Source organism: Rhea americana, unplaced genomic scaffold (assembly GCF_003343005.1).
Source record: "Rhea americana isolate MKP2758 unplaced genomic scaffold, rheAme1 scaffold_101, whole genome shotgun sequence".
NCBI lineage: Eukaryota > Metazoa > Chordata > Aves > Rheiformes > Rheidae > Rhea > Rhea americana.
Genome location: NW_028185051.1, coordinates 555,044 through 578,224, shown reverse-complemented (window position 1 = coordinate 578,224; position 23,181 = coordinate 555,044). Strand labels below are relative to the sequence as shown.

The 23,181-nt window shown below is 38.5% G+C and overlaps 1 protein-coding gene across 2 annotated transcripts in view; it reads right to left on the bottom strand.

Moving 5' to 3' along the window:
• Positions 1-5,131: 5,131 nt before the first annotated feature.
• DOP1B (DOP1 leucine zipper like protein B) overlaps positions 5,132-23,181 on the bottom strand; it is a 50,931-nt gene continuing 32,881 nt past the window's right edge. For both annotated transcript variants that reach the window (XM_085304673.1, XM_085304662.1), the window contains exons 20-37: positions 22,695-22,806; positions 21,908-22,096; positions 20,705-20,830; positions 19,952-20,086; positions 19,243-19,298; positions 18,228-18,332; positions 18,076-18,142; positions 16,582-16,723; positions 16,093-16,175; positions 15,754-15,863; positions 10,622-10,768; positions 10,162-10,223; positions 9,132-9,260; positions 8,494-8,630; positions 8,104-8,159; positions 7,132-7,290; positions 6,515-6,644; positions 5,132-5,815 (exon numbers count right to left, since the gene is read on the bottom strand). In XM_085304673.1, the coding sequence (XP_085160799.1) occupies positions 5,558-5,815; positions 6,515-6,644; positions 7,132-7,290; positions 8,104-8,159; positions 8,494-8,630; positions 9,132-9,260; positions 10,162-10,223; positions 10,622-10,768; positions 15,754-15,863; positions 16,093-16,175; positions 16,582-16,723; positions 18,076-18,142; positions 18,228-18,332; positions 19,243-19,298; positions 19,952-20,086; positions 20,705-20,830; positions 21,908-22,096; positions 22,695-22,806 (2,203 nt within the window). In that variant the 3' untranslated portion in view covers positions 5,132-5,557. The remainder of the gene's footprint in view (positions 5,816-6,514; positions 6,645-7,131; positions 7,291-8,103; positions 8,160-8,493; positions 8,631-9,131; positions 9,261-10,161; positions 10,224-10,621; positions 10,769-15,753; positions 15,864-16,092; positions 16,176-16,581; positions 16,724-18,075; positions 18,143-18,227; positions 18,333-19,242; positions 19,299-19,951; positions 20,087-20,704; positions 20,831-21,907; positions 22,097-22,694; positions 22,807-23,181) is intronic.

The window sequence follows — 23,181 nt, the reverse complement described above, 5'->3', positions numbered from 1 at the left end:
GGGCCGGGGCGGCCGCGCCGCCGCCTCGGTCGCGCAGAAACGGCGCTGGGAGGGGAGCCAGCCCCCCGCATTAGCTTCTCTGAGGGCGCGGGAAGGCGCTGTGGGGAAAGTCTGGAGGGCTCCGTGGTGTTGGGTTCGAGTGGCGTTTTTTGCTTGTTTGGGGTGGAAGTGCGTAGGCTTGTTGAGACATTTTGGCGTTTCCAGYGCCAGGCAGGGACGCTCCCGTTTCCCGAGGCTAGGGCTCCACCTTCGCCTCGGACGGTGCCCCCGGCGCAGTTTCCAAACCAGCTTCATCCTCCAGGACACTCGAATTTTCTTGAAAGCAGAGCTTTTGCCCTAGCCCCGAGGATGGTTGCTGGCACGTCCTCAATGGTTGCATTCATGTCTTAGGGTACTGACTTTCTGAAAGGACATTCTGATGCAAACGTTGCACTCGTTCTGCTCCGCAGCGGGATTTATGTGCTGGGTACATAGTGCACCAACTGCTGCTCTACCAACATGTCTCTCGTTTTCGGTTGTTCAGTGGATGTATTAGAAATGAATCAGAAGTAAATGGAATTAAGCCCAGGACAAAGTATAGTTTCCTGTCCTTTCATTTTCAGTAGCTAGACCTCAGGAATGAGGCTGGGTACATACTAAAAAAAAAAATTACCAGCATACTTTTTAAATGAATAGTCAGTACAGAGTAATATTGAAGAGTATTGCTACCTGCAAATGTTTGCTTAAGCCTGGCAAAACAAGCTCGGCTACAAGACCCAAACAGCAAGATAAGAACTAAAAATTTAATCAGATGATTTTGATTCTCCTTGCTAACCTCAACTGGCACATCACACACACTTGCATAATATGTTACTATCGTAAGGTCGCATAGCTCCCTTCCCCCCTGGATCTGTCCTGTGTTTGTCAAAGACAGTATGAGGTCAAATTCCAGTACCTTTGTTTGCAACAGGTAACCAGTTTTCACCATGAATTGCACAATAATGAAAAAAATGCGTGGAGTAGGAACCTACTCAATACAAGTAATGAGTTCTAGTCACGTGAAGGTTTAGCACCATCTCTGTTCTGTCAAATTGCATACAAGTAATCTACAGTCTTATTCTGTAAGATACAGGAGGAGGAGAGGCCTGAAATCATGTTTTACATCCTGTTTACTCACTGAATGAAATTCCTCTGGTGTTTCATTAGAATTACTGTGGTTCAGTTACTTGCACATGTGGTGAGCAGTACATGATGGTTACTTACCATAAGTCCAGACTATTATTTTTCTTCCTAGAGGATTTAAATGCATGTCTAGCTGCTGCTTTTTTATAGTTGGGAAGGTCCCTGCTGTTGTTACAGTAAGCTGTATGTCAACTCTCCATTTCCTTCTGTCTCATATAATTACATAATTCTTCATTATATAATCTCAGAGGGAGCTACTGTTCTGGTGGTGGACAGAAACAAAAAAGATATAGATGCACTTGGCAAGAGGAAAGGTTCAAGCTAAAAGATAAGCTTGAGTTATAGGAATTCAGGATGACTGAAAGCTTACAGGCCACTCACTCATACCTGAGGAGCAGCCTTCAACACACCTTGGGCAAAATGATTCTCTTCCCCTGCTCTCTTTAACAAAGAACTTTTTTGGCCCACTCTACTGTTTTTTATTTGATTAAGCAGGTCCTCAAGGAGCATTCAGTGCTTTTTTTCTTTATTTTTTTTTAATAAGTATTACCTGCAGGTATGCTACAATATTTCCCAGTATATGCAGCATCTCTTACTGATTTTCAAAATATTTTTAAAACACACAGTGTAACCAAACATTAGTAAACTTTTGAGGTAGAAGGTGAACTGCACAACATTATAAAGATGTGCAAAGACAACAGAGAAAGGATGGAATCTGAAAAGCAGTTTTCACGTCAATTATTGAAACTATCCTTCTTTAGTCTTAGATTTTAAAGCTCTGTTGTACGGAAAACAGCTTTCTTCCTTCCAAAGGAAAAGGCAGGGCATTTACCCTGAACATATAAAAGTGCACAGACAAGTTTAGAAATCTCTGGTGCACAGAGACAGTATTACGAAACAGCAGCCCCTATCTTCCTGGGGAGAGGCACTTACTAGAAGTACTGCATGTTTGCCTTCGAACAGGCAGTCGCTGTCAGTCAGCCAACGAGCCCCTGATGCTGCGGCAGCAGCTTCCTTCATCTGCTCCGCTCAGTTCCTGGAAGCTTGTCCTCAGAGCCCAGGAGTGGGATCCYGGGGTGGGAAGTTTGGAAATACGAAGGACGTGAGCCCGAGCAGGCTGGGCTTGTGTTGGGAGGAGTAGGGAGGTGGTGGTGCAATCGTTTCCTGAAAGAGGGTATGGCCTAGCACAGAGGCACTGCTGCCGGCATCAAAACTAAGGTCTACTACGCACGGTTCTGTCATAGAGCCCTCATATATTGCAGTTGAATTTGAGCGCATTTACACAATCAGATGAAAATCAGAGTTGCTCTGTCAGCAGTAATGCCAGTTTGAAAAACAACATTTGCAATTGAAGAGGTATTTCAAAATATAATTTAATATTAGAATTACATTGAAATATAACATTGAGTACACATAACCATTATTCAATGCTCTGTATTTCAAGTTCTGCTGTTCTTTGGCAGTTATCTTAGTCTCATCTACTGTATTTTTTTTTGCTTTAGCAAAAAGAAACTCTTTTGAATGTTTCGCTACTTCTCTCTCTATGCATCATGCTACATTGCTATGCTATCTCAAAGCTGAAGTATCCTAAAGAGAAAGCTGAGCTGGGTTGTTCTGAAAACAAGCTGTATATGACAAAGCTCAGTATTTTTTCTCCATGTTTTGATACTGAGTTCTATGCTAAAGTTTTTCAGATTTATCTACAGTTAAATTATACTATTTTAGTAGTACCAGTGTTAGAGCAGTACAACTTKCCTCCTTTTTGTGGATTTAACGGCAGCAGCATAAGAACTAAAATGGTTATAATTAGTCCTATACAGAAAAATAATAAAGTTACAGTGGTAGAAATACATTTCGACCTATGTAACTGCTCCCTTCCCCACCCTCCCCCACCAAGTAAAGAATATTTTAGTTGGAGCACTTTCCTCCTTGTTCATTTCCTTCTTTTTATAATAATAGAAAATCTGCTTATAGACTTTTTTTTTGAACTTAACACTCACTGCTTCAGTGAAGGTGCAGGTCACAAGTATCTGATGCCATTTAAAGCAACGATCTATAGAAGCACAGAACAAAGGCAGAAGTATATACAGAAGGTAGGAGATTTAGAAGCAAGTGGTATTTTTATAGAAGGTAAGATCCTCTTGTCTGTAGAGCTCTAATCTGTAAATCACAGATTCTCTTTATAAAGTTCATCACCAGGCCTAGAAGGAAAAAGTAAAAAGTAGGTGACTTATGTCYGATTCTTGCATCAGAGGTGCAGGCAGTCTGAACAGGACATTTCCTTTCAAATGGAAAGGGGACAAAACCTTCTATACAAGATACTAGTTTACCAGCTTTACCAGTGAGGAAGTTAAGTGAAGACACARGTTTAAAGCTTATGGAACGAGGTAAAATGAAATGTTTGGTGGCAAAAACATTGTCTGAAACAGCCCATTTGATAGCATCTCATCAGGATTTTAAGAGAAGTCCCCAAATATGGGATGCAACCACTGGAAAGTTGAAAGTAAAACTACAAAGTCATCCTGAGTATTAAATATTATCTTTAAAAATTATCRATTTTACATAAGTAACAAACATGATTATTTTAATAGTATCCTGCTCCAATTTTTAGATGCTTAAAATGGATAATTTTGCACTTGTGCTTATTCCAACAGCATTGAAGATGTTAATAAATTACATTAAGAAAGACAAATAATATGTACTCCTAATGACTAAACAATATTACACTAAGTCTGTCATAAATCTGTAAGTGACAATTCACTAGTCAGCATTACAATATTATCGCAGCAAAGCATRTTGTTCAATCTTTCATTATTTTATTTTACAATCCAAAATTGAAAACTTCCACAAATCTGTAGGCTAAAACACTGCAAAGCCTTCCATGTTGCTGTCATGAATTCTGAAAAAATCCCAATTTCACTGCCTAGTGGTATTAAACCATTTTATATGTCCCTTTTTTTTTTTTTTTTTTTAAGTTTGAACAAACAAGAGGGATGAACTCCAATACCCAGCACATCAGTTCTGATGTTTCAAGTAACACAAGCAGCAGACACTAGTCTGCAGGTATTTCACATAAAACCCATGTCTCTAGGAGCAAAGGTGTTTAAATAAAGGAGAAGACAGGTGTTTAACAGAAGAGCAAAGCTCTTCACCATTAAAATATGATAAGCTTCCCCTGAGACAAATCACCAGAGCAAATTCAATCAGATAATCCACTAAAATGGATATTCTATGAAATATAAAAATTCAAGGGAGTACACTTCCACAGATACAAAAACATTCTACTATGCCTTTTCTTGTACTACCCTTCAGACATGCAMCTACGCTTTTTACTAAAAGAACTAATCACAGTCTTCTATGTCCTGGACAGGATGTAGTTCCAAAGAAGCTGTGCCTTAAACCTTACAGTAGTCATGGGACTGTGAATGACCTAACTCTTATGACACCTAAGAGCAGCCAAATACATTCTTCTGTATATTAAARAAAGTGTTATTAAAAAAATGCAAATTTCTTTTAATTTGAATTAGGCTGTTGGCATATAGCAATTTATATTTTTACAAGATTATCTTCATTTAGCTTGCATTTCTGAAGTGCAAAGTAACTAGTTACTGAAAAAATTTTCATTTAAAAAACTGAATTAGAATATTTTAGTCAATTATTCAAATAAAAACTTAAGTAGTGCAAGTTATAAAATGTAGCTGCATAGGTTTGTCTTTGATGCATGTGTGTTTTATTAGGAATCACTAATCTTGAAAGAGACTACCATAATACAGAATTGAGATTACAGTTATAGTATGTCTGTAGTTATTTGCACAATGATAAAACTTATAAAACATCTGTTTGAAATTTAAATGATTTGTTTAGAGAGTAAGTTGATGAGTTTTGGAATATGTTAAAGAAAGGAGTAGAAGTGGGCTTTAATGTTGGAAAATGGCTTATCTGCAAACTGATTGTACACTAACATGCAATAATAGTTTTATCTTAGTTTTAATTTCAGAACAGTTCCCCAAGCAGTTAAAACACTCACATTAGAAGCTACTGGATAAACAGTACAGTTTCTACTTTCACCAAGTCCAAAATATTCTTATTTACAAAAAACTCTTTAATCATTCACATTGAAAGCAAGTAAAAGAATTTAGTAACTATGATAAATTACCACTAAACTATATTCTTTTTTCCTCCCACAGGAGCAGAACAGAAGAATCTTTGCKTTTTAACACCACTGGGAAGCYTGGATTATTGAAACTCACTCCACARCAGCAGGAAGAAAACCCCAAATGCAGTTTAAAAACTTGTTGGTGGGGGGAGGAGAACTGCAGGAGTTCCACGTCTTGAGTAACGTTTTTCCTTTGTTTCACTATTTTTTTCAACACAGGTGAAACAACTGCCACAAGACCTAACTTTCCATGTTTTCAAGAAAGTCACATTCAACACTCTCTTCAAGCCGTTGCAAGATCTTKATGCCATTACTGCCAAGGTAGTCCACAGAGAAAGATGCAGAAGTCTGAGAATTCTGGGGCTCACTCCCCTTTGCTGTAAATGCACAACACAGAGTCTTGAAGAAGGGTACAAGCTGGGTGATGCTAGATATAGAGTGGAAGTCCAAAAGAGGAAATTTGTGCCTTTTGGAAATTCTCTCGGTATTGTTTGTTTCCTGTAAGCATACAAATCAAGATTTACTTAAAGTTTTGCATTAAGACACCATGTTCTTCTACTGCATATAGCTCATTTGAACCTTGTACTAGACACTTGTTTTCATACTGAGACTACCCAGAGCCTACAATTCCACCATGACATCAGTTGTATAGTTGGCATACCAAGTTWTTTCTATATTCAAATTTGAGTCTCCATTAAAAGAAAGTCTCACAAATTCAGAAGACTGCAAATTTGGACTAGCCTTTAAAATCAGAATAAGACATCCAACAACAACAAAATATGCAGATTACAGATAGKSTKTMWCARWRSYWYTGWKAMASMCTAATGTCTGTGTTCCTTTTTCTGGAAGTATTAATKCTAAACCTTAAAGGTAATTTAAAAGGCTATTATGATTAACTCAGCTAAAGAACAGTATGCTCTTAAAAAGAGACATCTCTTGTCTGAGAGGAATAGTTTCTTACTTGGTGGTTATGGGCAGATTTAAGGAAGCAACAGGAAACTACCATTCCACATCCAAATCTTTATCTTGGAAGATACATGTATGAAAGCAGGCAGATCATTTTTAAAAGCTGGAGGAATCTCTTATTATATCTAAAAACCTCTTGCCTACCTTACTTTTCTAAGCAACTGACAAGATTTTAAGTTAATGGATTCCATACAAATAAAATATGATTTAAGTGAGGCATTCTTTCTTTACCCTGTATTTCCTCTTTAGCAGATCCATGATTCTTATAATATGTGGTCTGCATTCTTGATGATTTTCTATCAGATGAGAATTCACAGTACATGCCTCTGTGTCGATCTCTGGGACAAATGCCCATTTGTACCTGAAACAAATGGATTACATCATCAAGAATATAAGCAGAAGATTTTTTTTTTCTTGGATCGTATATAGTTTAGTAGAGCACTGGTTTGTTTACAGTAACCAGCTGTCATAACTTATTTCATGCTGCTACCAAAGCCAAACTTAATGATCAGGGAAGTTACTCTCATGTCAGCACTTAAATGCAGTTGACTCCAAAAATTCCCCAGTGTGTGTGTAAGGAAAACAAAGAACAGTGTGCCTGTGCCCTTCTCTTCTCCCAATTCTCTCAAGTGAAAGGAGAAACTCCTAGTAAGGATAGTGAATCTTCTTACACTAACAGGACAAAATTATTTTTCAAATACTCAAATTGCGTTTGTCCTAATATCAACATCTGTACTTCTAGAAAGAACATATAGCAGAATTTATTACAGAACAAAATATATATGGAATTACTTTAAAGAATAAAACAGTAACAAACTCCAGAACAGATAGGCAAATAGAGGACTTACATCTGAAATAACTGCATTTTGTCAGGTGGAAATGAAAGTGCCGTATCCAAAAATTTACAAGCTGATAAATACAAGGACAGCTCGTTTTGCTGTATGTCAGAAAGTAAGGAACCACYGCCATCACCCGATATTTTCTGTCTGCTTATTTTGCTGTTGCTCCTGTGTTACAATTAAGAAATGCACTATTAAAATATATAAATCACAGAATCACAGAATGGTTGAGGTTGGAAGGGACATCTGGAGATGGAGTTCAACCCCCTTACTTGAGCAGGGTCACATTCTCTAGAATGTTGCCTAGGATTGCATCCAGACAGCTTTTGAGTACCTCTAAGGATGGAGACTCCACAACCTCTCCGGGCAACCTGCTCCAATGTTCAACCACCCTCACAGCAARAAAGTTTTTCCTTATGTTTAGATGGAACTTCCCATGTTTCAGTTTGTGACTACTGCATCTCATCCCGTCATGGGGCACCACCAAGAAGASTCTGGTTCCATCTTCTTTACACCCTCCCTTCMGATATTTATATGCATTGATAAGATTGTCCCTCAATTTTCTCTTCTCCAGTCTAAACAATCTACTGTCCACTAAATGGTTCTCATTCAACAAAAGATTTGTGTACATGTGTGTACATCAAAATTTATTTTCATTCTATTAGCACTGAGATTAATAGACTGTATGTCTTTTAGAAACATATCTAAAAAAAGGAAAAATGAAAACATTGTAAAAATATTCAAATGTTCATCTTTTCTATTTTTGTATGTAACTAGTAAGTATCCATGCTTAGAACATATCATCATTTTAGCTGCTGAAAGAAATCTCTAAGATTCATCAGTGCTAGAAATACGCAAATATAATTAGCTAAGGTTGTTGTCTCTTCCCTATCCCAGAAAATGCAAACATTACAGCAAGAGAACAAGTACAATCAGTACTAGCCTTCACAAGCTATTTATCAGAAAAATGGCAATTCTTACTTTGATGTTTCATCTTCATCATTTAAATCTTCTTCCAGCTGTAGAAATGTCTGGATCTTTAAATAAACAAATAATTTATGGGGACATTAAAATGTTCATATAACTCAAGCACAAAAAGATGTTTCATATAGTATGAGGAACCAGACTTAGTTTACTCTRTGACTTGCAACAAGCTAAGAAGTCATGCAAGAAACTATGTTAGCAATAAAAACAACAACAAAAATCAATCAAAAAGATATTTCTTAATGTTAATTCTTTTCCCAAATTATCAAACTAATGTAGATCTATGCAAACACTGCCTTTTTCAATTAGAGTGTATTTGGGAGAAAGGCAAAGGGGGGATGGGGAAAAAAACCCACACTAAGTAGTTTCAAGATACTTATTCCTTACCAATTCAGTTACCATAATTGGCCACAACGAGGTTAGATGCTGAGGAGAAATCCTTAACAAAAGGACTCTGAAGAAGAGAAACATCTGTGCAGCAACTATAGACGTCTGCCCAACACGAAGGTTCTCAGTCAGTCGTTCTGAAATGAAGRTTTTTTTTWAAAAAAGTACTGTTTTCCTGAACATGCATTGTTTTGGGAAATCAAAAATGCAGAAGATAGCAGAATAAAGTCTGTTTTATTAGTAGTATTAGTAGTTTATTATTAGTTCAGTCCCTTCGATAATGCTAAAACAAATTTTCTTTTAAGTAAAAAATCTGAAGAGTCAGTGGTTATATACTGGACACATTTTTGTTATTTTATGAAAATTGACACTTAAAGAGAGCAACAACAGTYCAAGACTGGTTGGAAGCTTGCTACAAATAATCATGTTTGCAAGTAAAGTTCTAGCCCAATCTAACCCAGATTCCTCTCTCTCTTAGTGGCACTATCATGTGAATGTCTGAATTCTAATACAGTCCAGCATCATAACTTTTGGTGAAAACTCTGAAAAATGGAAGTACCTGTTAGAAAACAGGTGACATTCTATTCCTATGTATTTRTTACATACACATAAAGAAGACAGATTAAGAAAACCCTTACCTTGTATTAAGGGAAGATAGAGATGATACTGATCAATCTCTCCACTAAAAACAGCAAAAGCCTGTCGCTTTAACAACATTGCTTTTTGCTCAAAACTTGGGTATAGTTTTAAGACGCTGCTCTGCATATCTGTAACAGAGAGGAATTATTTTCATCACAAATTTTCATCACAAGTAGTTACTATCTGTGGTACATAAGAAATAATTATTATTACACTTTGAAGTCTTTCAAAAAGAAGAACTATGTTAAGGTCTACCACACAGAATAATAAAATCGTGTTGATCCAGATCTGTTCAGATTAGCAGGAAAAATGAAGTGACAGAAGCGCTACAACTCCAGCGAGGCTGTCCAGTATTTTAAGCACATCTCTGCCCTCGCGTATGCAAATATCCCTCTTTTCAGTCCTGCAAACCCATAGATGAGTGACGTCAAAGCTCTAAGACTTGCTGAGAAAAAACTGAGATGGTTGGCGAGTTTAAAAATATATAGTTATTAAAAAAGAAAAACTGAATGCATTAGCCTTGCTTTGTATCCCTTCAGTCATTCTTTTAAAAGATCTGAATAAGAGACTGTAGCCTACTCTTTCTTTCAGAGCTCCAGGCAGACTTAATAGTCTTAGTCTGCGCCTTCCCCCAGAGGTTATTCTTCTACACTCTCCTCAAGCCTGAATAGGAGGTCAAAGCACCTTGCTCAAAGGTTTGTTGTGCTGCTGCACCACTCTGTACCATTATTCAGACAGGGTCAAAGCCAGGCAAAGTCTGGCTGACAAGATCATGAATGCTAGAGCAATTTAAAATTATGGCAAAATATACAGAAGCCCAACATGAACATTTACGGAGAGAAAATACTTAAGTGTTTTAGACAACATTGAAATATTACAGACAGTTAGTTCAGCACARGCTTTAGTGACGAATAAAGTTGACAACATAATTACAGATACTGCATAGTCTACAGTTTACAGATACCTTAGTACAAATTTCAACAAATTTCAAATTAACATAGAATTAAGTTATCAGCAGCTGATACTCACTCATCAAATCCTTAAACATAGTTTTCTCATGTGTTAGAAGATGATCAATAATGGATCTCCAACTGAATAAAACATGAAAAGAATCATATAACAAGATAGATTAATCACAGAAAAGATTTTGGTCAAACATTTCATACAAGGAAACAGTTTCCAAACTGTATTCAATATGCAGACTTTTATATGTTTTGAACATATACTGCATTCTATGCTCTTTGGCTCTATTAAATGCAATTCCCAAATTACTAAGGGGAAATCAACATAAAACAAGTTTATTCTTCTGCACAGTAATGCACATGTAAGTACTTATATTTAGTAGAATTAGTTGTTGGGTCCTACTTTTAACATTATCATATTCTGTAGTAAAGCACAACACAATTTTTTCAATGTTAGTCCAGTCTCTTTTAAAGCCTTTCTTTGCAAATTCAGAATAAAATCAGAGTACTATAATCTCATGCCTTACTGAGTGCAYGAAGTGTCCATTTGGAAAAAAGCTGGATCCATATACAGCTCAAGAACTTCTTTTTTCCAGGCTCGCTTGGTATAGGCATATCCACTCAATGAGCTGAGCAACTGAGCACCAGCACGAAAGCTAGGAATGTTGTAGGCACTGGGAAAAAAAAGAATAATAATGATATAAATGTGTATTTTTTTTTTTAATTAAACGTATGTAGCCAGAAAGTAAACTGGGTTTCCCAGAACTTCTGGATAAATTCCCTCAGTAATACGCTATCTTTATATTAGCTCGTAACTCAGTGCAGTAAGAGATCAGTAGATTAAAGCAGTTTGTGCAAAAGCTCATCCCATTTACAGTATTTTGTGCAGATGCTCATCCTGTTCTCCTCATTTGGAGAATTAATTTCAGTTTGAATGTACTACAGCACAACACTGCACGTCTTCCATATAGATGTGGTTCAAAAACTTTCTCAAAAGGAAGCTTCCTACAAGCTTTTGCATCTTTTGTCAGCAGGCCCCTCTCTGCAGATTTGTCTGTCATTCAGATAACACTGGTGTGTATAAAGTCTCGCACAAGCTCTAGTATTGCTTCTCCTGTTGCTGCTCCATGTCCTATCCCGCTCTGAATTTGGGTAACACGCTTTGTGAGGCGCAGCAGGGCAGCAGTGAGAGGCTTAAGCCTAAAGTAGCAGGAATAAGGAAGGAAGGACCCTGACACTTTGGTTTCCAYGAGGACACAGAGCCAAACGGCTTCCTGGGAATCCTTACTACAGTGACTGTTGTTGAGCAGAGGTTTCAGGCCTGGGGGAAGAGCCCAGACTAGCAGGAATGTGTTGTCCTTGAGGCATGGGAAGAATAGCATTGGGTGCAGGTACTCATGAGGGTCATCATGAGCTGGCACCACGCACTCACACAAGATTTCAGCAGCCCCTACATATTCAAGAGGAAAGCTACTGCCTTTTTTTGGAGYTCTGCACCTTAACTCCTGCAATCTGGGAAGGGCAGAGGCAAGCAGATGGGCTCAAASGTTATTTTCTAACTGCTGAGCAGCACGTGCAAATGACATCAGTTTTGGCTGCATAAATTGCAAAGACTGCTGGCCTTGCCAGGGCAACACTGGAGAACTATCAAGGGAGAGCTGWAGGCATCTCAGCAACTTTATCAGGACTCTTGATGTTCATTTCTTCTGAACAGTCAGTCTTAGGTTGAAATGGATGGTAGTATCTTTTTTTTGCAAGAAAAAATAGGCTGTTTGAATCTCTATTTACATTGCAGAAGCTGCCACTTATCCCCTGCACCAGTTCACAAGGCCACATCCTGACAGCAACGGCACCCATGCCAGTTTTAACCACGCTGTTTCCGCACACAAGGCAGAGATGGAATGAGTGGCTCGCAGCCATTGCAAGCTGGCAGGCCCAGGACAGCAGCAAGATACCAGCACTCTCAGGAACTGTTTCAGTGGCAGCTGTGTGCMCAGTTCTCCATGCCTGCTGCAAACACTGGGAACACTGAATGCATGCCTGGGATGGTATATGTCCCAGGCAACAAGGGTGACAAACATACCATAGATGAAGGAGCTGACTGATTTGGGGAGGGAGGGAAGCAGGCTGAAAACACTGTACCAGCTCCAATGGAAAAGGCACCAACATGACAACTAAAAAGGAACAGCTTCCCARAATTTCTCTCTATCATTTTTGATCCATCCCTCTTGAGAGTGTGGAAATGCTGTCATACCCTGRTACACCCTGAGGTATGCTAGCTTTACTTGCTCACTCCCCAGTGATGCTCTACCTGTCTTTAGACATCCTCGGTTACTCTGATTATGTCTTCATTGACCCTCTACACTCTTTTTTGCTCTTTATAGCATACTTGCTGGTGATTTTGACAGATATATTTAGATATCTGTTGGGATAATTCCCCTCCCCCCTTTTTGCTAAGCTGTGGTTGATGCTCTCCCAAGCCTTGGTATAAACTGGTCTGTTCAGGAAAACACAGCAGCTAGGAGAAGGAGAAGCTTAATAATGGCTACCATAGCAGCAGCCGTAACACAGGAAAATAGGACTGGCAAGGAACGGGGCGGATTGCTTGCTGCCACTTGGCAGAGAGCTGCTAGAGAAAGGAGAACTTAGTTTCTAGGATATCTGTGAGCAGAAGCTGGGAGAAAGACGGGGGGGAAGCATGAGGCACGATCAGCTGAAAGGCAGGATCAGCTGAAAAGGCACTGGAGAATGGAAAGGAAACCTTCACAGCAAGAAATTTTTTTCTTCTGCCTCCTCCTGCCACTATGGGAAAAGTGCTATACTGTACTGCTGTCAGAGGATATCACACATCTCCTAGGCTTCTAGCTGAAAAACTAGGCAGGGTCTGGGGAGGGACTGCAATCTTCCCATCTCACAATGGGTCTTGTGACCAGCCCAGTGCCTTGCTGTCCCATCCCACAGCTTGGCCCCATTTCCAAACATAAATACAAAGGGGAGCCTTAAGGAAAGGCCAAAACCCTAGATGGGAGGAGCACCCATAGCTAAACAGGAACTGACCACCATATAGATGAAACAACAAAATGTTTCAGTTCGTGGGGAAAACATGGTTCATACCTTATAAGAACGGAAACAGGGAAGCAGGAGAGAGAAGGAATAACACTTATKTTCTCTTGTGGGCCAATGGAGTCCATAGGAAGACAAAATTAATAARTTTGGCTAATGTGGCCCAACTAGCATACTTGTGGGAGTGAAGAGGTCAGGAGAGGCCCTTACAGCCTCCAYGTCAATAGTCTCTTATTGCACCTCACCCTCCAACCTGACTGGTGCACGTGGGTGGGAAGTCTGCAGACTGCCCGCACACCAGCCACGACAGGATGCTGAGGTCAGCCCTCAGCAGCAGGCAAAGCTTCTTCCTCCAGCCAGTTGCCCAGCAACTATAGACAGGGGATACCCACAGGCCAGACCTCCTGCAGGGGCTGCCACTCCCACCTCTTCAGAGCCTCCTACTTCTGAGTGTTGCTGGCCTGGTATCAAGTGGGCCATGTCAGCCCTGCTGAGCATTCTGTAAGAGCCTTTCTACCACGTTTCTATTATCTTTCTTCCTCTGCAGTGCTGTTTTGGCCCTTGRGTGCTCCAAGATAGCCCCTTAGGGTACATATTGCCTCCTGCCCACAGTGGGAACAAGATAGAGGGACATCCACTGCAACTCCCGTTTCACTATTCACTCACAAACCTACAATAAAATGAGTGGAGAGAGGTTATACACATACCTGGGTTTTAACTGACAACTGTGCTCAGGCCAGTTCTGAGAAAGAAAGGGGTCCACGGATGAAAAGTGTCCCTAGACGTGCCCCTGTTCAGACCTTCCTGTGGGGTTCAGGGACAGCATGCACTCCTCTAGATACTACTACACAGCGATCCTCAAACTTGAGCTGAAATGGGCTGCAGGCTTGCCTCTCTCCTCCTACTTGCAGATTTCTTCTAGCTCTCTGTAACRGGCACATATCTGCTGTGCTGCTCATCTCTGATTGCTGTCCTAGTCTTCATCCAGACTACTCTGGATGAAACTCTTGCCCACTTTCACAGTGGCTTTCATAGAATCATAGAATCAGTAAGCTTGGAAGGGACCAGCTTTGTTTCTTTGTTACTCTTCTTTCTCAAGAGGCAGAAGAGGTAGGTGTCAAAATGGCAGAAACTGAAAAGCAATAGGGCAACGAAAGCAACAGTTTTTAGTAGTGGGGAAAAGCAACGGGGCTGGTGAAGTTGGAAGGGTTTATGTGTCAGAAATGTGGAAGGATGAGGAAGAAGAAGCAGACAGACATGTATATTGATACATGCAAGGAAGAACTGAGGGCCTGCAGTGGAAAGCAAGCCTATTTGGCCCACAACACAAGAACAGCTTCAGGATATCCCAGGTTTGAATGCCTTCTATTGGCCCATGTGAGGTAGGTACACTCTAGATCTCCTCCTGGCAGCAAGGTCAGGAACTAGTAAGCCCTACTGGGTCACATTTGCAAAGGGGCTTCTGTCTTAATTCCCTCCAAAAGGATTTTAGTTTGAGCAACAAAACTGCTTGGAGAACTGAACCAACTTATCATAAACAGAGACAATTCAGAGGATTCACTTCACAATCACATTACTGCTCTGATGGATAGCTAATGTAAACATAACCATCAAGTATTATCTTGAAGTCTGATCATCCATTAGAGGAGATGGAACAGTCAGAAAAACGATTCTAAAAGCATAAAAACACAACTCATTTCATAACATGGCAATGAGTCTGTCTATCTCCAATAGCTCTGTCTCTTTAGCAAAATACAGATTCAAAGCAGGCAGTTAGCTMTCTCACTGGGAGCTGTAGCACTGACAAGCCTCTAGACACCAATCGTGATTTAGGAGTGCAACTCTCTTTCAGGGTAGTTGTTCCACAAATGTTTGGTATGACAGAGTTGACAGATCACTCTTAGTGGTCTATGCTGAAGAGAGATCTGGTATTATTAGCATTAGCTTCCTGCATATACTGGATATATTCCCAAACGGAAAGATTTGTATTATCCTACCGTAGAGGATGGCTCATCATTCAATATGCAAGATCACAGACGACTAAGGCACAGAACACATCTTGGAATAACAGTCATAGAATAACTGACAATCTCAGTGACTTCATGTATGAGTAGCTTGTCAAAACAATTATTACAAACTCCTACCAGCAAGGAGTTCTCACTGCCTATGCTCTTCCAACTGGGAGGTATACGTTTGTAAGCAGCAAGTAGAGGGAAAAGAGCAATCCCAGGGGTTTATTTTAGCTTACTGTGCCTAGCTCCCTAGACCTTCTACAGTGAGTGGAGGGAGAAGCTCTTCCTGAGTGTGATTCGACAGTTTTCTGACACTGGAGATTATAGGGCTAAGGCTCATAGAGGAAGTTTCCCTTTTTGGGTAAAACTTATATTTGATAATGAAACTACTGAGGGACTTGCCTGTCCCATGGAGTTAATGACTAAATTAGAAAATTATTTAGATGAAGTTTTGTACATCTAGTCTCCAAACCTAACTGTTCCCCTTAATTATTACACTCATGAGCAGAAGGAAAAGAAAACAAAGACAAGTCTTACAGTATGCTCAAAAAGTCAGACTTAAGAAAAGGCACAAGAGAAATCACCTGTGGTTGCGTAGATAAGGAAATACATAATAAAGCAAACGTGAAATCAATGGCACAGCTTTCTCCTTCTCATCACTCCGGTAAACCATGTCCAAGAGAGAAGCAAGAACCTTAAAAATGAAAAGAATGTCTTATTAAATCTACAGTAGGTATTTCTGAGAAAAGGACAGAGCATGTCGTATTTCAGGATAGTATGTGTGTGTGCAGAGGATGTCTAACTAAAGATTCAAGCTCCCGTTTAATCTAATGGGAAAATCTAATGTATTCCCCTGCTCAACAACAGCAATTAATAACCACCCAATAGATGAGAGCAGCAACTACAAACTGGTTCCTACTTACTTCTGCAAGGAGTGAGAGAGCTTGGACACTGTATATTGAAGGAGCAGATGCAGAAACCATTGAAGATGGTGTCACTGATGTATCTATAAGAAATGAAATCATCTACTTTGCACTTCAGACAAAATATGTTTAAACTTTGCTGTTTGCCAATTTTCTTTCTAAGCAGAACTGTTATTTGCATATTGGTATTACAATGATATGCTTCTGGGGATCTTGCCAGGATGACATACCTCATGCCCCATGCTGTTCTTTCCCAGGTACTGCATGCATCTGCAGCAAGTTTTCTTCTGTATTATACAGAATCTGCAGATATTTATTAGTTCTGCTTAGGCTGGCACTGTTAGTGGAGTACAATGCATTTTTTTATTTTACTTTATGTCTGAATTACTTCCTTCTCACAAGGACTACACACTCTCTAACACCTTGTACTTTTCAGTTAACTTAAGCAGCACATAGAAAGTAGCAGAAGATCAGACAAAACCATGTTACCATTCACATCTTCAGTGTTGAATTCATCTGGTGAAATCTGAGGTTGAGCTTTCACCTCTAAATTCCGGCTCAGCCAGCTAGTCTGTTCCAGAGAAGAACCAGCAATTGTCCCTACAGCCTCCAAGATTTTTTGGGTCACCTCCTATAATGTAACCAGACAATCTGGCATCAGAAGAAAGCTACCATCATCTGGTCAATCCAGTAAAGTCACTTTTATATGCAACTTGTCAGCATGTTCTAAAGCAGGCACTTTTATGCGTATCTTAGAAACATAAATACATCTCTAATCTGTGCTCTCAAGATAACACACTACTGCTCACTTCAAATAAAAGTGGACAAGAAAACAGAAAGCAGGAAAAAACATTAGGTTAGATTATTAAGAAGATTCTAGTTATGATTTTGCACACAAGCCATTACCACTAATATACTGTCTATTCAGCMTCAGTCCCATTACATTGTATGTGTATTAGCTGTCACCAGTCAAAGACACGATCTGACTTGTTCAGCCCTTCAGAAATGTTGTACCAATGTCTGTATTGTTTTGAATATTGTTTTCAGACAATGCAGCTATTCACTTTTTTCTTCCCTTTATACTGGGAGACCATTGTGTCAGAAGAATGCTCAGTTTTATTTTCTGGGAATCCACCTGATCATATTTCAGTCTTTATATCAGTGTTAGTAGCATCAAACTATATGCAGGACTTCATATTTTAACACATTGCATTCTCAATGAAATAAAAAACTGGTAATTCTAGGGAAAAGTAGCCCCAAGTATCCAGCTAAAAGCAGAGGTCATTTGTAAAGAGGCTGTAAGATGGCAAAATAGTATTTTTATTGTCATTGTCATTTTACTGGCCAGTCTCTGAAGCAGAAGTGTAGATTCATTTTCTCTGTTGGCATACAAAAGTACTATAACCATAACACTATCTCACCTCATTGCATTATGCTGGCTCAGAGCCAACACTGCACATATGTGGGTAGTGCTTAAACTGTTCTGGTGAAAGCATGATCAGCAAAGGAAGAGAATCCTGTTCTCCACCCCTTCTTTACATAAAAGGTGAGCTGACAGTCATTCACATTGCCAAGCCCAGCTATGAGCTTTAAGGATAACTATGCTACTAATTTCCCTAGATAGTTCTGTGGTTTCAGTACTTACATATATGATATGAACTCATGATATCATGCTTTCATTATGATTTAAACAGAAAAATTATAAAAAATGCTCAAACAGCTTTGAACACTCCAGAGCTACCACTGATTTCACATATCTTTGGCAAAATTTTGTTAGAGACATTCTATGCATCAAGTCTCTCATATTTGTCTCTCTCATATTTATCAGGTCTAAGCCACAACATTTGGATGCACATTCACATGTTCTGAAAGCACAGGTGAATTCAGATACTAAGTATGGCTCATACCATCTCTACTTTCAGTTCATTAATCTGGTACTGTAAATCTAAGTAGAAGACCAAAGTATACATGTATACACTGTACCTGCAAGTCTTTTTGGTCTTTTTTGTTTTCCAGAGTAGGTGTTCTAGTCACAAAGTCATTCAGAATACTGTGGGAACATAATTCACTTCAAGTTAGTAACTGGTCAGGTCTACTCAATGTACCTATAAACCTTATTCTCTCTCACGTTGCACCTGAGAAGCAGAAAGTGTCCAGGAGGAGCCAAATTCAACTGCACAGACTCCTTCAGAAGTCCTAATAAGGACTGGAAGTTCTCCTGCAAGGCTGAAACAGGCAGTCTGAAAAAAAACAAAAAAACAAAAAACCAAAAAAAAACACAAGTCTGAAGTTAGGGTTCAGAGACCTCTCCCCAAACACACACACAAAACCCAAAAGATCCACAACCCATACATGTAACTTTGTGATTCTAAAAGCTTCCACCAAGGCTAGTCTTTTAGATCCTGTCCCTTCCTAACTGATCCAAAAGTGTGGCAAATATCTGCTGGCAGCACAGGCAATATGCATACATCAGTACAAGCGAGCAGCATGTGCTGCTATGCCCATGTCCACCAGCACTGTAAAACTGGTGGGTCTTCAAGGAGAATAAAAGGAATAAGCTTAACTAACCCCTCCATTGCATGCCAGTTTACTTTTATCACCCTTGCTTATTGCATAACATATATTGTACAGCTTCCTGTATTCCAGGGCTTCCATATGAAAAAAGTCAATTACATGATGAGTAGTTTTGATCAAAGGATTATTGCCCCTAAGCTGTCTGACTTCTTATGTTTCCAGTGCAGACTAGATTGACAGTAATTCTATTGTATCCTTCTGAGGAGACTGGAAATAAAATTTAGCATTTTCTATTCACTACTCTGACAACACAGAGCGGATAAGGGAGAGAAATATCGTAAGAACCTATACAAGTGTCTTGCTAATGAGATGAACTGTTTGAAATACGTTGCTCAATATTACTATGAAATGTGACTTTCCGACAGGCATTATCAACAGATCTATGGAACATAATGACAGAGCCCAGTTATTTTGTGCCTGTCACTTAGTAATGAAGTGGCAATAACGACTCCCAACATTAAGGTGTTCTGTGCCACAGCACCACAAAGATCAAAGTTAAACTAAAACAGTAATGCTAATTCTTACCRTAACATTTAGGGTAAAACAGAAAATCCTTTTCTATAATCACTGAATTACCTTTGAATGAAAGCATAACTGAACTGCAGCACCGGAATATCTACAAGAGAAGATTTCTGAAAGACAAAAGCAAAAATGTAATTATTCACCCTCAAATATAAGACCAAATTGTTCAGTACTTATGTTAGATGAGAAGTCTAGATGTCTTCTTAGATGACATTTGTACTCTCAATAGGCAACCAACTATAATACCACCATTTATACAGCAGTGTGAGGGAGTTCAGCTTTTTTAAACAGAGGACCCTCGTTCAGAAGTGGTACATTACTTCTGAATATCCAGTACAGTTCTTCAGAGCTAAATGAGCCTGCAAGGCCATGCATGGCAGCAAAACTGTCTTCCCTGAATGCCAGTCAGAAAATAGCACTGTCAATGTGGAAGACTTTCTAACAGTTCAGCTAAGGGCAAGGATATAGAATGGTGTCACTGAGCTTTACATTTGCAGTAGCTTTATAAAACTTTGTCATCTTCTTCAGTACTGGAGGACTCCACAGTTTTTCATTACCAGCAACTTCTCTAGCAAAATATTCTGAAGAACCTACTCAGTTTGATGGATCTGAACAGAAACCTACATTCTGGAAAACCTACCTTATTAAGGGAAAATAATTCATATTTTTAAAAAATAYGTTTTCTTCTAACAGTATTTAAAGACACCCTGAAATAGAACTAGAATAGAATATATTAATAAAATTGAAATATCTTGGCAGTTACCTCTTCGCCTTTGATTTGTGATGGTTTCTTGACTACTTCTTTGACTAGCTGTAATATAGTATCAACTTTCAATGTGTTAAGTGCACATATCAAGTCCACAAGAATAAGCTGAGATACACTAGCCGCTGGTATAATCTGACAAAAAGAGAAACACAACAGAAAACACTCATACCCTCAGTCAGATACATTACTGTACCAAGCAAAATATGAAGTTGAAAAACAGCTTTTTGTGAGACTAATCACATGTTAACACTTACGCAAAACTTWAATTAGACAAGTTAAATCAACCACGCAACAATTTTCCATATCAGGATTGTCTTCAACACCTTCATCAAAGCAATTTCAGTGTGCCCAAGTGAAAGCACAAGAGAAAGTCTCTTACTCAGCACCCATGCTGAGTCCCAGGGAATACTGTCTTAAATCTTTCTCTGGAAGTGGAGCTGATCCAAGTTCTTTACTGTAAAACTGGCAAATCATAGTCCTAAAATTATAACCCAATATTAAAGAATTAGTGTTGAACTGCCACACTGCCACACTGTACTTTTTCTTTGATTACTTCTTTTGGTTTATTTGTATTCCTGATGCTTGTAAAATTATGTATTAGTAAGAACTTTTTAGATTATTTACTGACTTGCCTGTGTCACTTGTAAAGAAGTTCAGAACAAGACCAGAGTTCAGAACTGGTCATATAAATTCAACATTTACATGGCAAAACTAAGTGCGCATACCTTTATTTCACTAAGCAACCCATACCTTCATTTTATTTTGATTTCTATGAGGTTTCTTGCTGTTCCATACTGCTGCAATTGCTGCCATCAACTGGATTCCAAGTTGTGCAGTCAGTGGATTCAGAAAGTCTAATATTTTAGTTTTTAATGTCTACAGAGGGGAGGAAAAAAAGATTTATTATCGCTAAACTTTGTAAGGCAAAGGCTGAGTCATACAAGTTTTTATGTTTTTTGGCTATTTTTCCTTTTATAAAGATATTCAGAAAAGAACAGCAGCAGCAAAAGAATCTTTTTATATGCCTGGCAGTTAGGCTACTTTTGATAATTTGTTCATAAGTTAGTGTTTCTTCCTTAGGGAAGGCAGATATACACTTTGGAAAACAGACTGCAAACAGAAAAACTAACTTCTTGTTATAGTATATTCTCTCTTCTCCTCCAAGTATTTTTCACTACAATTTACCAACATCTAAAGGAAAGAAGGCAGAATCTAGTATTTTTATTCCATCAGGTGTTTATAAATTTAACATCAGAAGAATATGCAGACTACTTAAATGAGTAAAGAGAGCTGTTCTGTAATGAACAGAAAGTTAAAAACATCTCAAAGAATGAAAAGGATTTGAAGGATACAAAAGATGTGAGCTTAGAATAGAGTCTTGATCTGCTAAGAGAAGTTAAGAATTTTAACTCTTCTTTAGGAAACTAAGTACTATGTTTATAAAATGATTGAAATATCCTTCCTTTTACAGTTTACTATGTGTTTCAATACATTTTGAAGCCTTTTGTAAGAATCAATGTTTGTAAATTAAAAGACCAAACTGGATGTTTTTCAGATACCAACTATTAYTCAGATGCTTAATGGCTCTGAGACAGCTTGCTTGTGGAAAATTAATTTTATTATTTTACTAGGAATCATTAAAAAAAGGAAAAAATAGAGAACTGAAYTACTATTAAACATACTAATCTAAATTTAAACAACTGTAGTGGTTCATTAACACAATGATTTTCTCTCCATTGACTTTAWATGAGGAGACAGGTAGAAGGAACAATGCAAACCTGCTTTTGTAGGCAGACAACTAAGTAACTTCTAAGAGCTTCTCAAAAAATCTTTGTGCCATAATGCTGTTTTGAGGATGGCAAAACTATTCTTATGAACTTTATGTAAAATGCCCGAGTGAGGGAAGGGATGGTAAGAAAGATGTGACATACAGCAGTTTAAAAGAACTCCTACTTTGGTTGCTTTGAAGTAGACTGAAGAAGAGGCTTTAGTTGTTCCAAAGAAGTCAATTGGCCTTTTTTGAGAATCTTCCCTCTTTATAATGCTCCAAAGAAGAGACATAGTGTTAATGATACGCGGCAGTTCTTCCAAAATGGCGTTCCTCGCATTTCTCAGGTTTGCGTGTTCAGCTACACATGATGACTAGAAAAACAAAAATACTAATATTAAAATAATGCACTGCAGACTCACCGCTCCTTTTCTGTAATTAGGAGCATCTTTTAGAAYGACAGCTTTAAAAATAATTCAGCTGTTATATTTCTGAATTATACTGCTACAACAAGAATTTTCTGATCACTATTTTGGCATAGAGAGAATCAGTTTGTCAGGAAATTGTATATTAGGATAACATCCTTTTGTTATGTTACTGGGACAAATAAAAAAACATAGAGAAAGCATGTTATCACTATCTGCCCAACTCAAAAAAAACCAAAAGACACTTATTGACAGAGCAACTGTAAATAAGCTGCACAAGATTAATATGTGCATGACCCAGATCATCTTAAACTTCTTATGCTTAAAACTAACCTTGCTTGCTTCCAGTAAAAAATGAAGTTCAGTCCCACTCTTTATATATTCACTTAGTTCTCTTCTTCTGGTATGCAATTAGGATTCTCTAAGGTTACCTTTCTTGTATCAGCTCCCTCTTACTACTTATATTCACTTCTGAGCAATACATGCGTGCACACTGTGATGAACTTGTGCCAAGTTACTGAGAAAGTGGTGGACATTAAGCAGTTACCTTTTTAGTTTGATTAGGGTGATCCAGAAGGCAAAAGTGACCAATTGTTGTCAGACCTTCCAAAAGGGTTAATGGGTAATCAGGTGTAACATTTTCTCTTTTGGAAGTTAAGCTTTGGAGAAAAAAAAAAAAAAAAAAAAAAAAAAAAAAAAAAAAAAAAAAAAAAAGCTTAACAGGTCAAGAGGTTATCATCTCCAATAGAGATCTGCTTCTATTCAATAGTTAAAGGAATACTGGAAAGGCCAGACAGTACTACCAAGACAGAGGATTCAGAAACTATGCTTGGATAACCCCATTTCCTTGTCTAGATCTTTTAAAACATTATTCTCCACCCCACCAKAAATCTTTGACATCTATGCATTTTTTCCATATTCCTTTTCCTTACTGCCTGTACTGGAGAGTAATACTGTATTTTTCTTTTCCAGGGTCTCTCTTCCCAGTAGGTCCTGCAAAACTCAAGCCTTTTCAAAACCAGGAACTTCTTTTC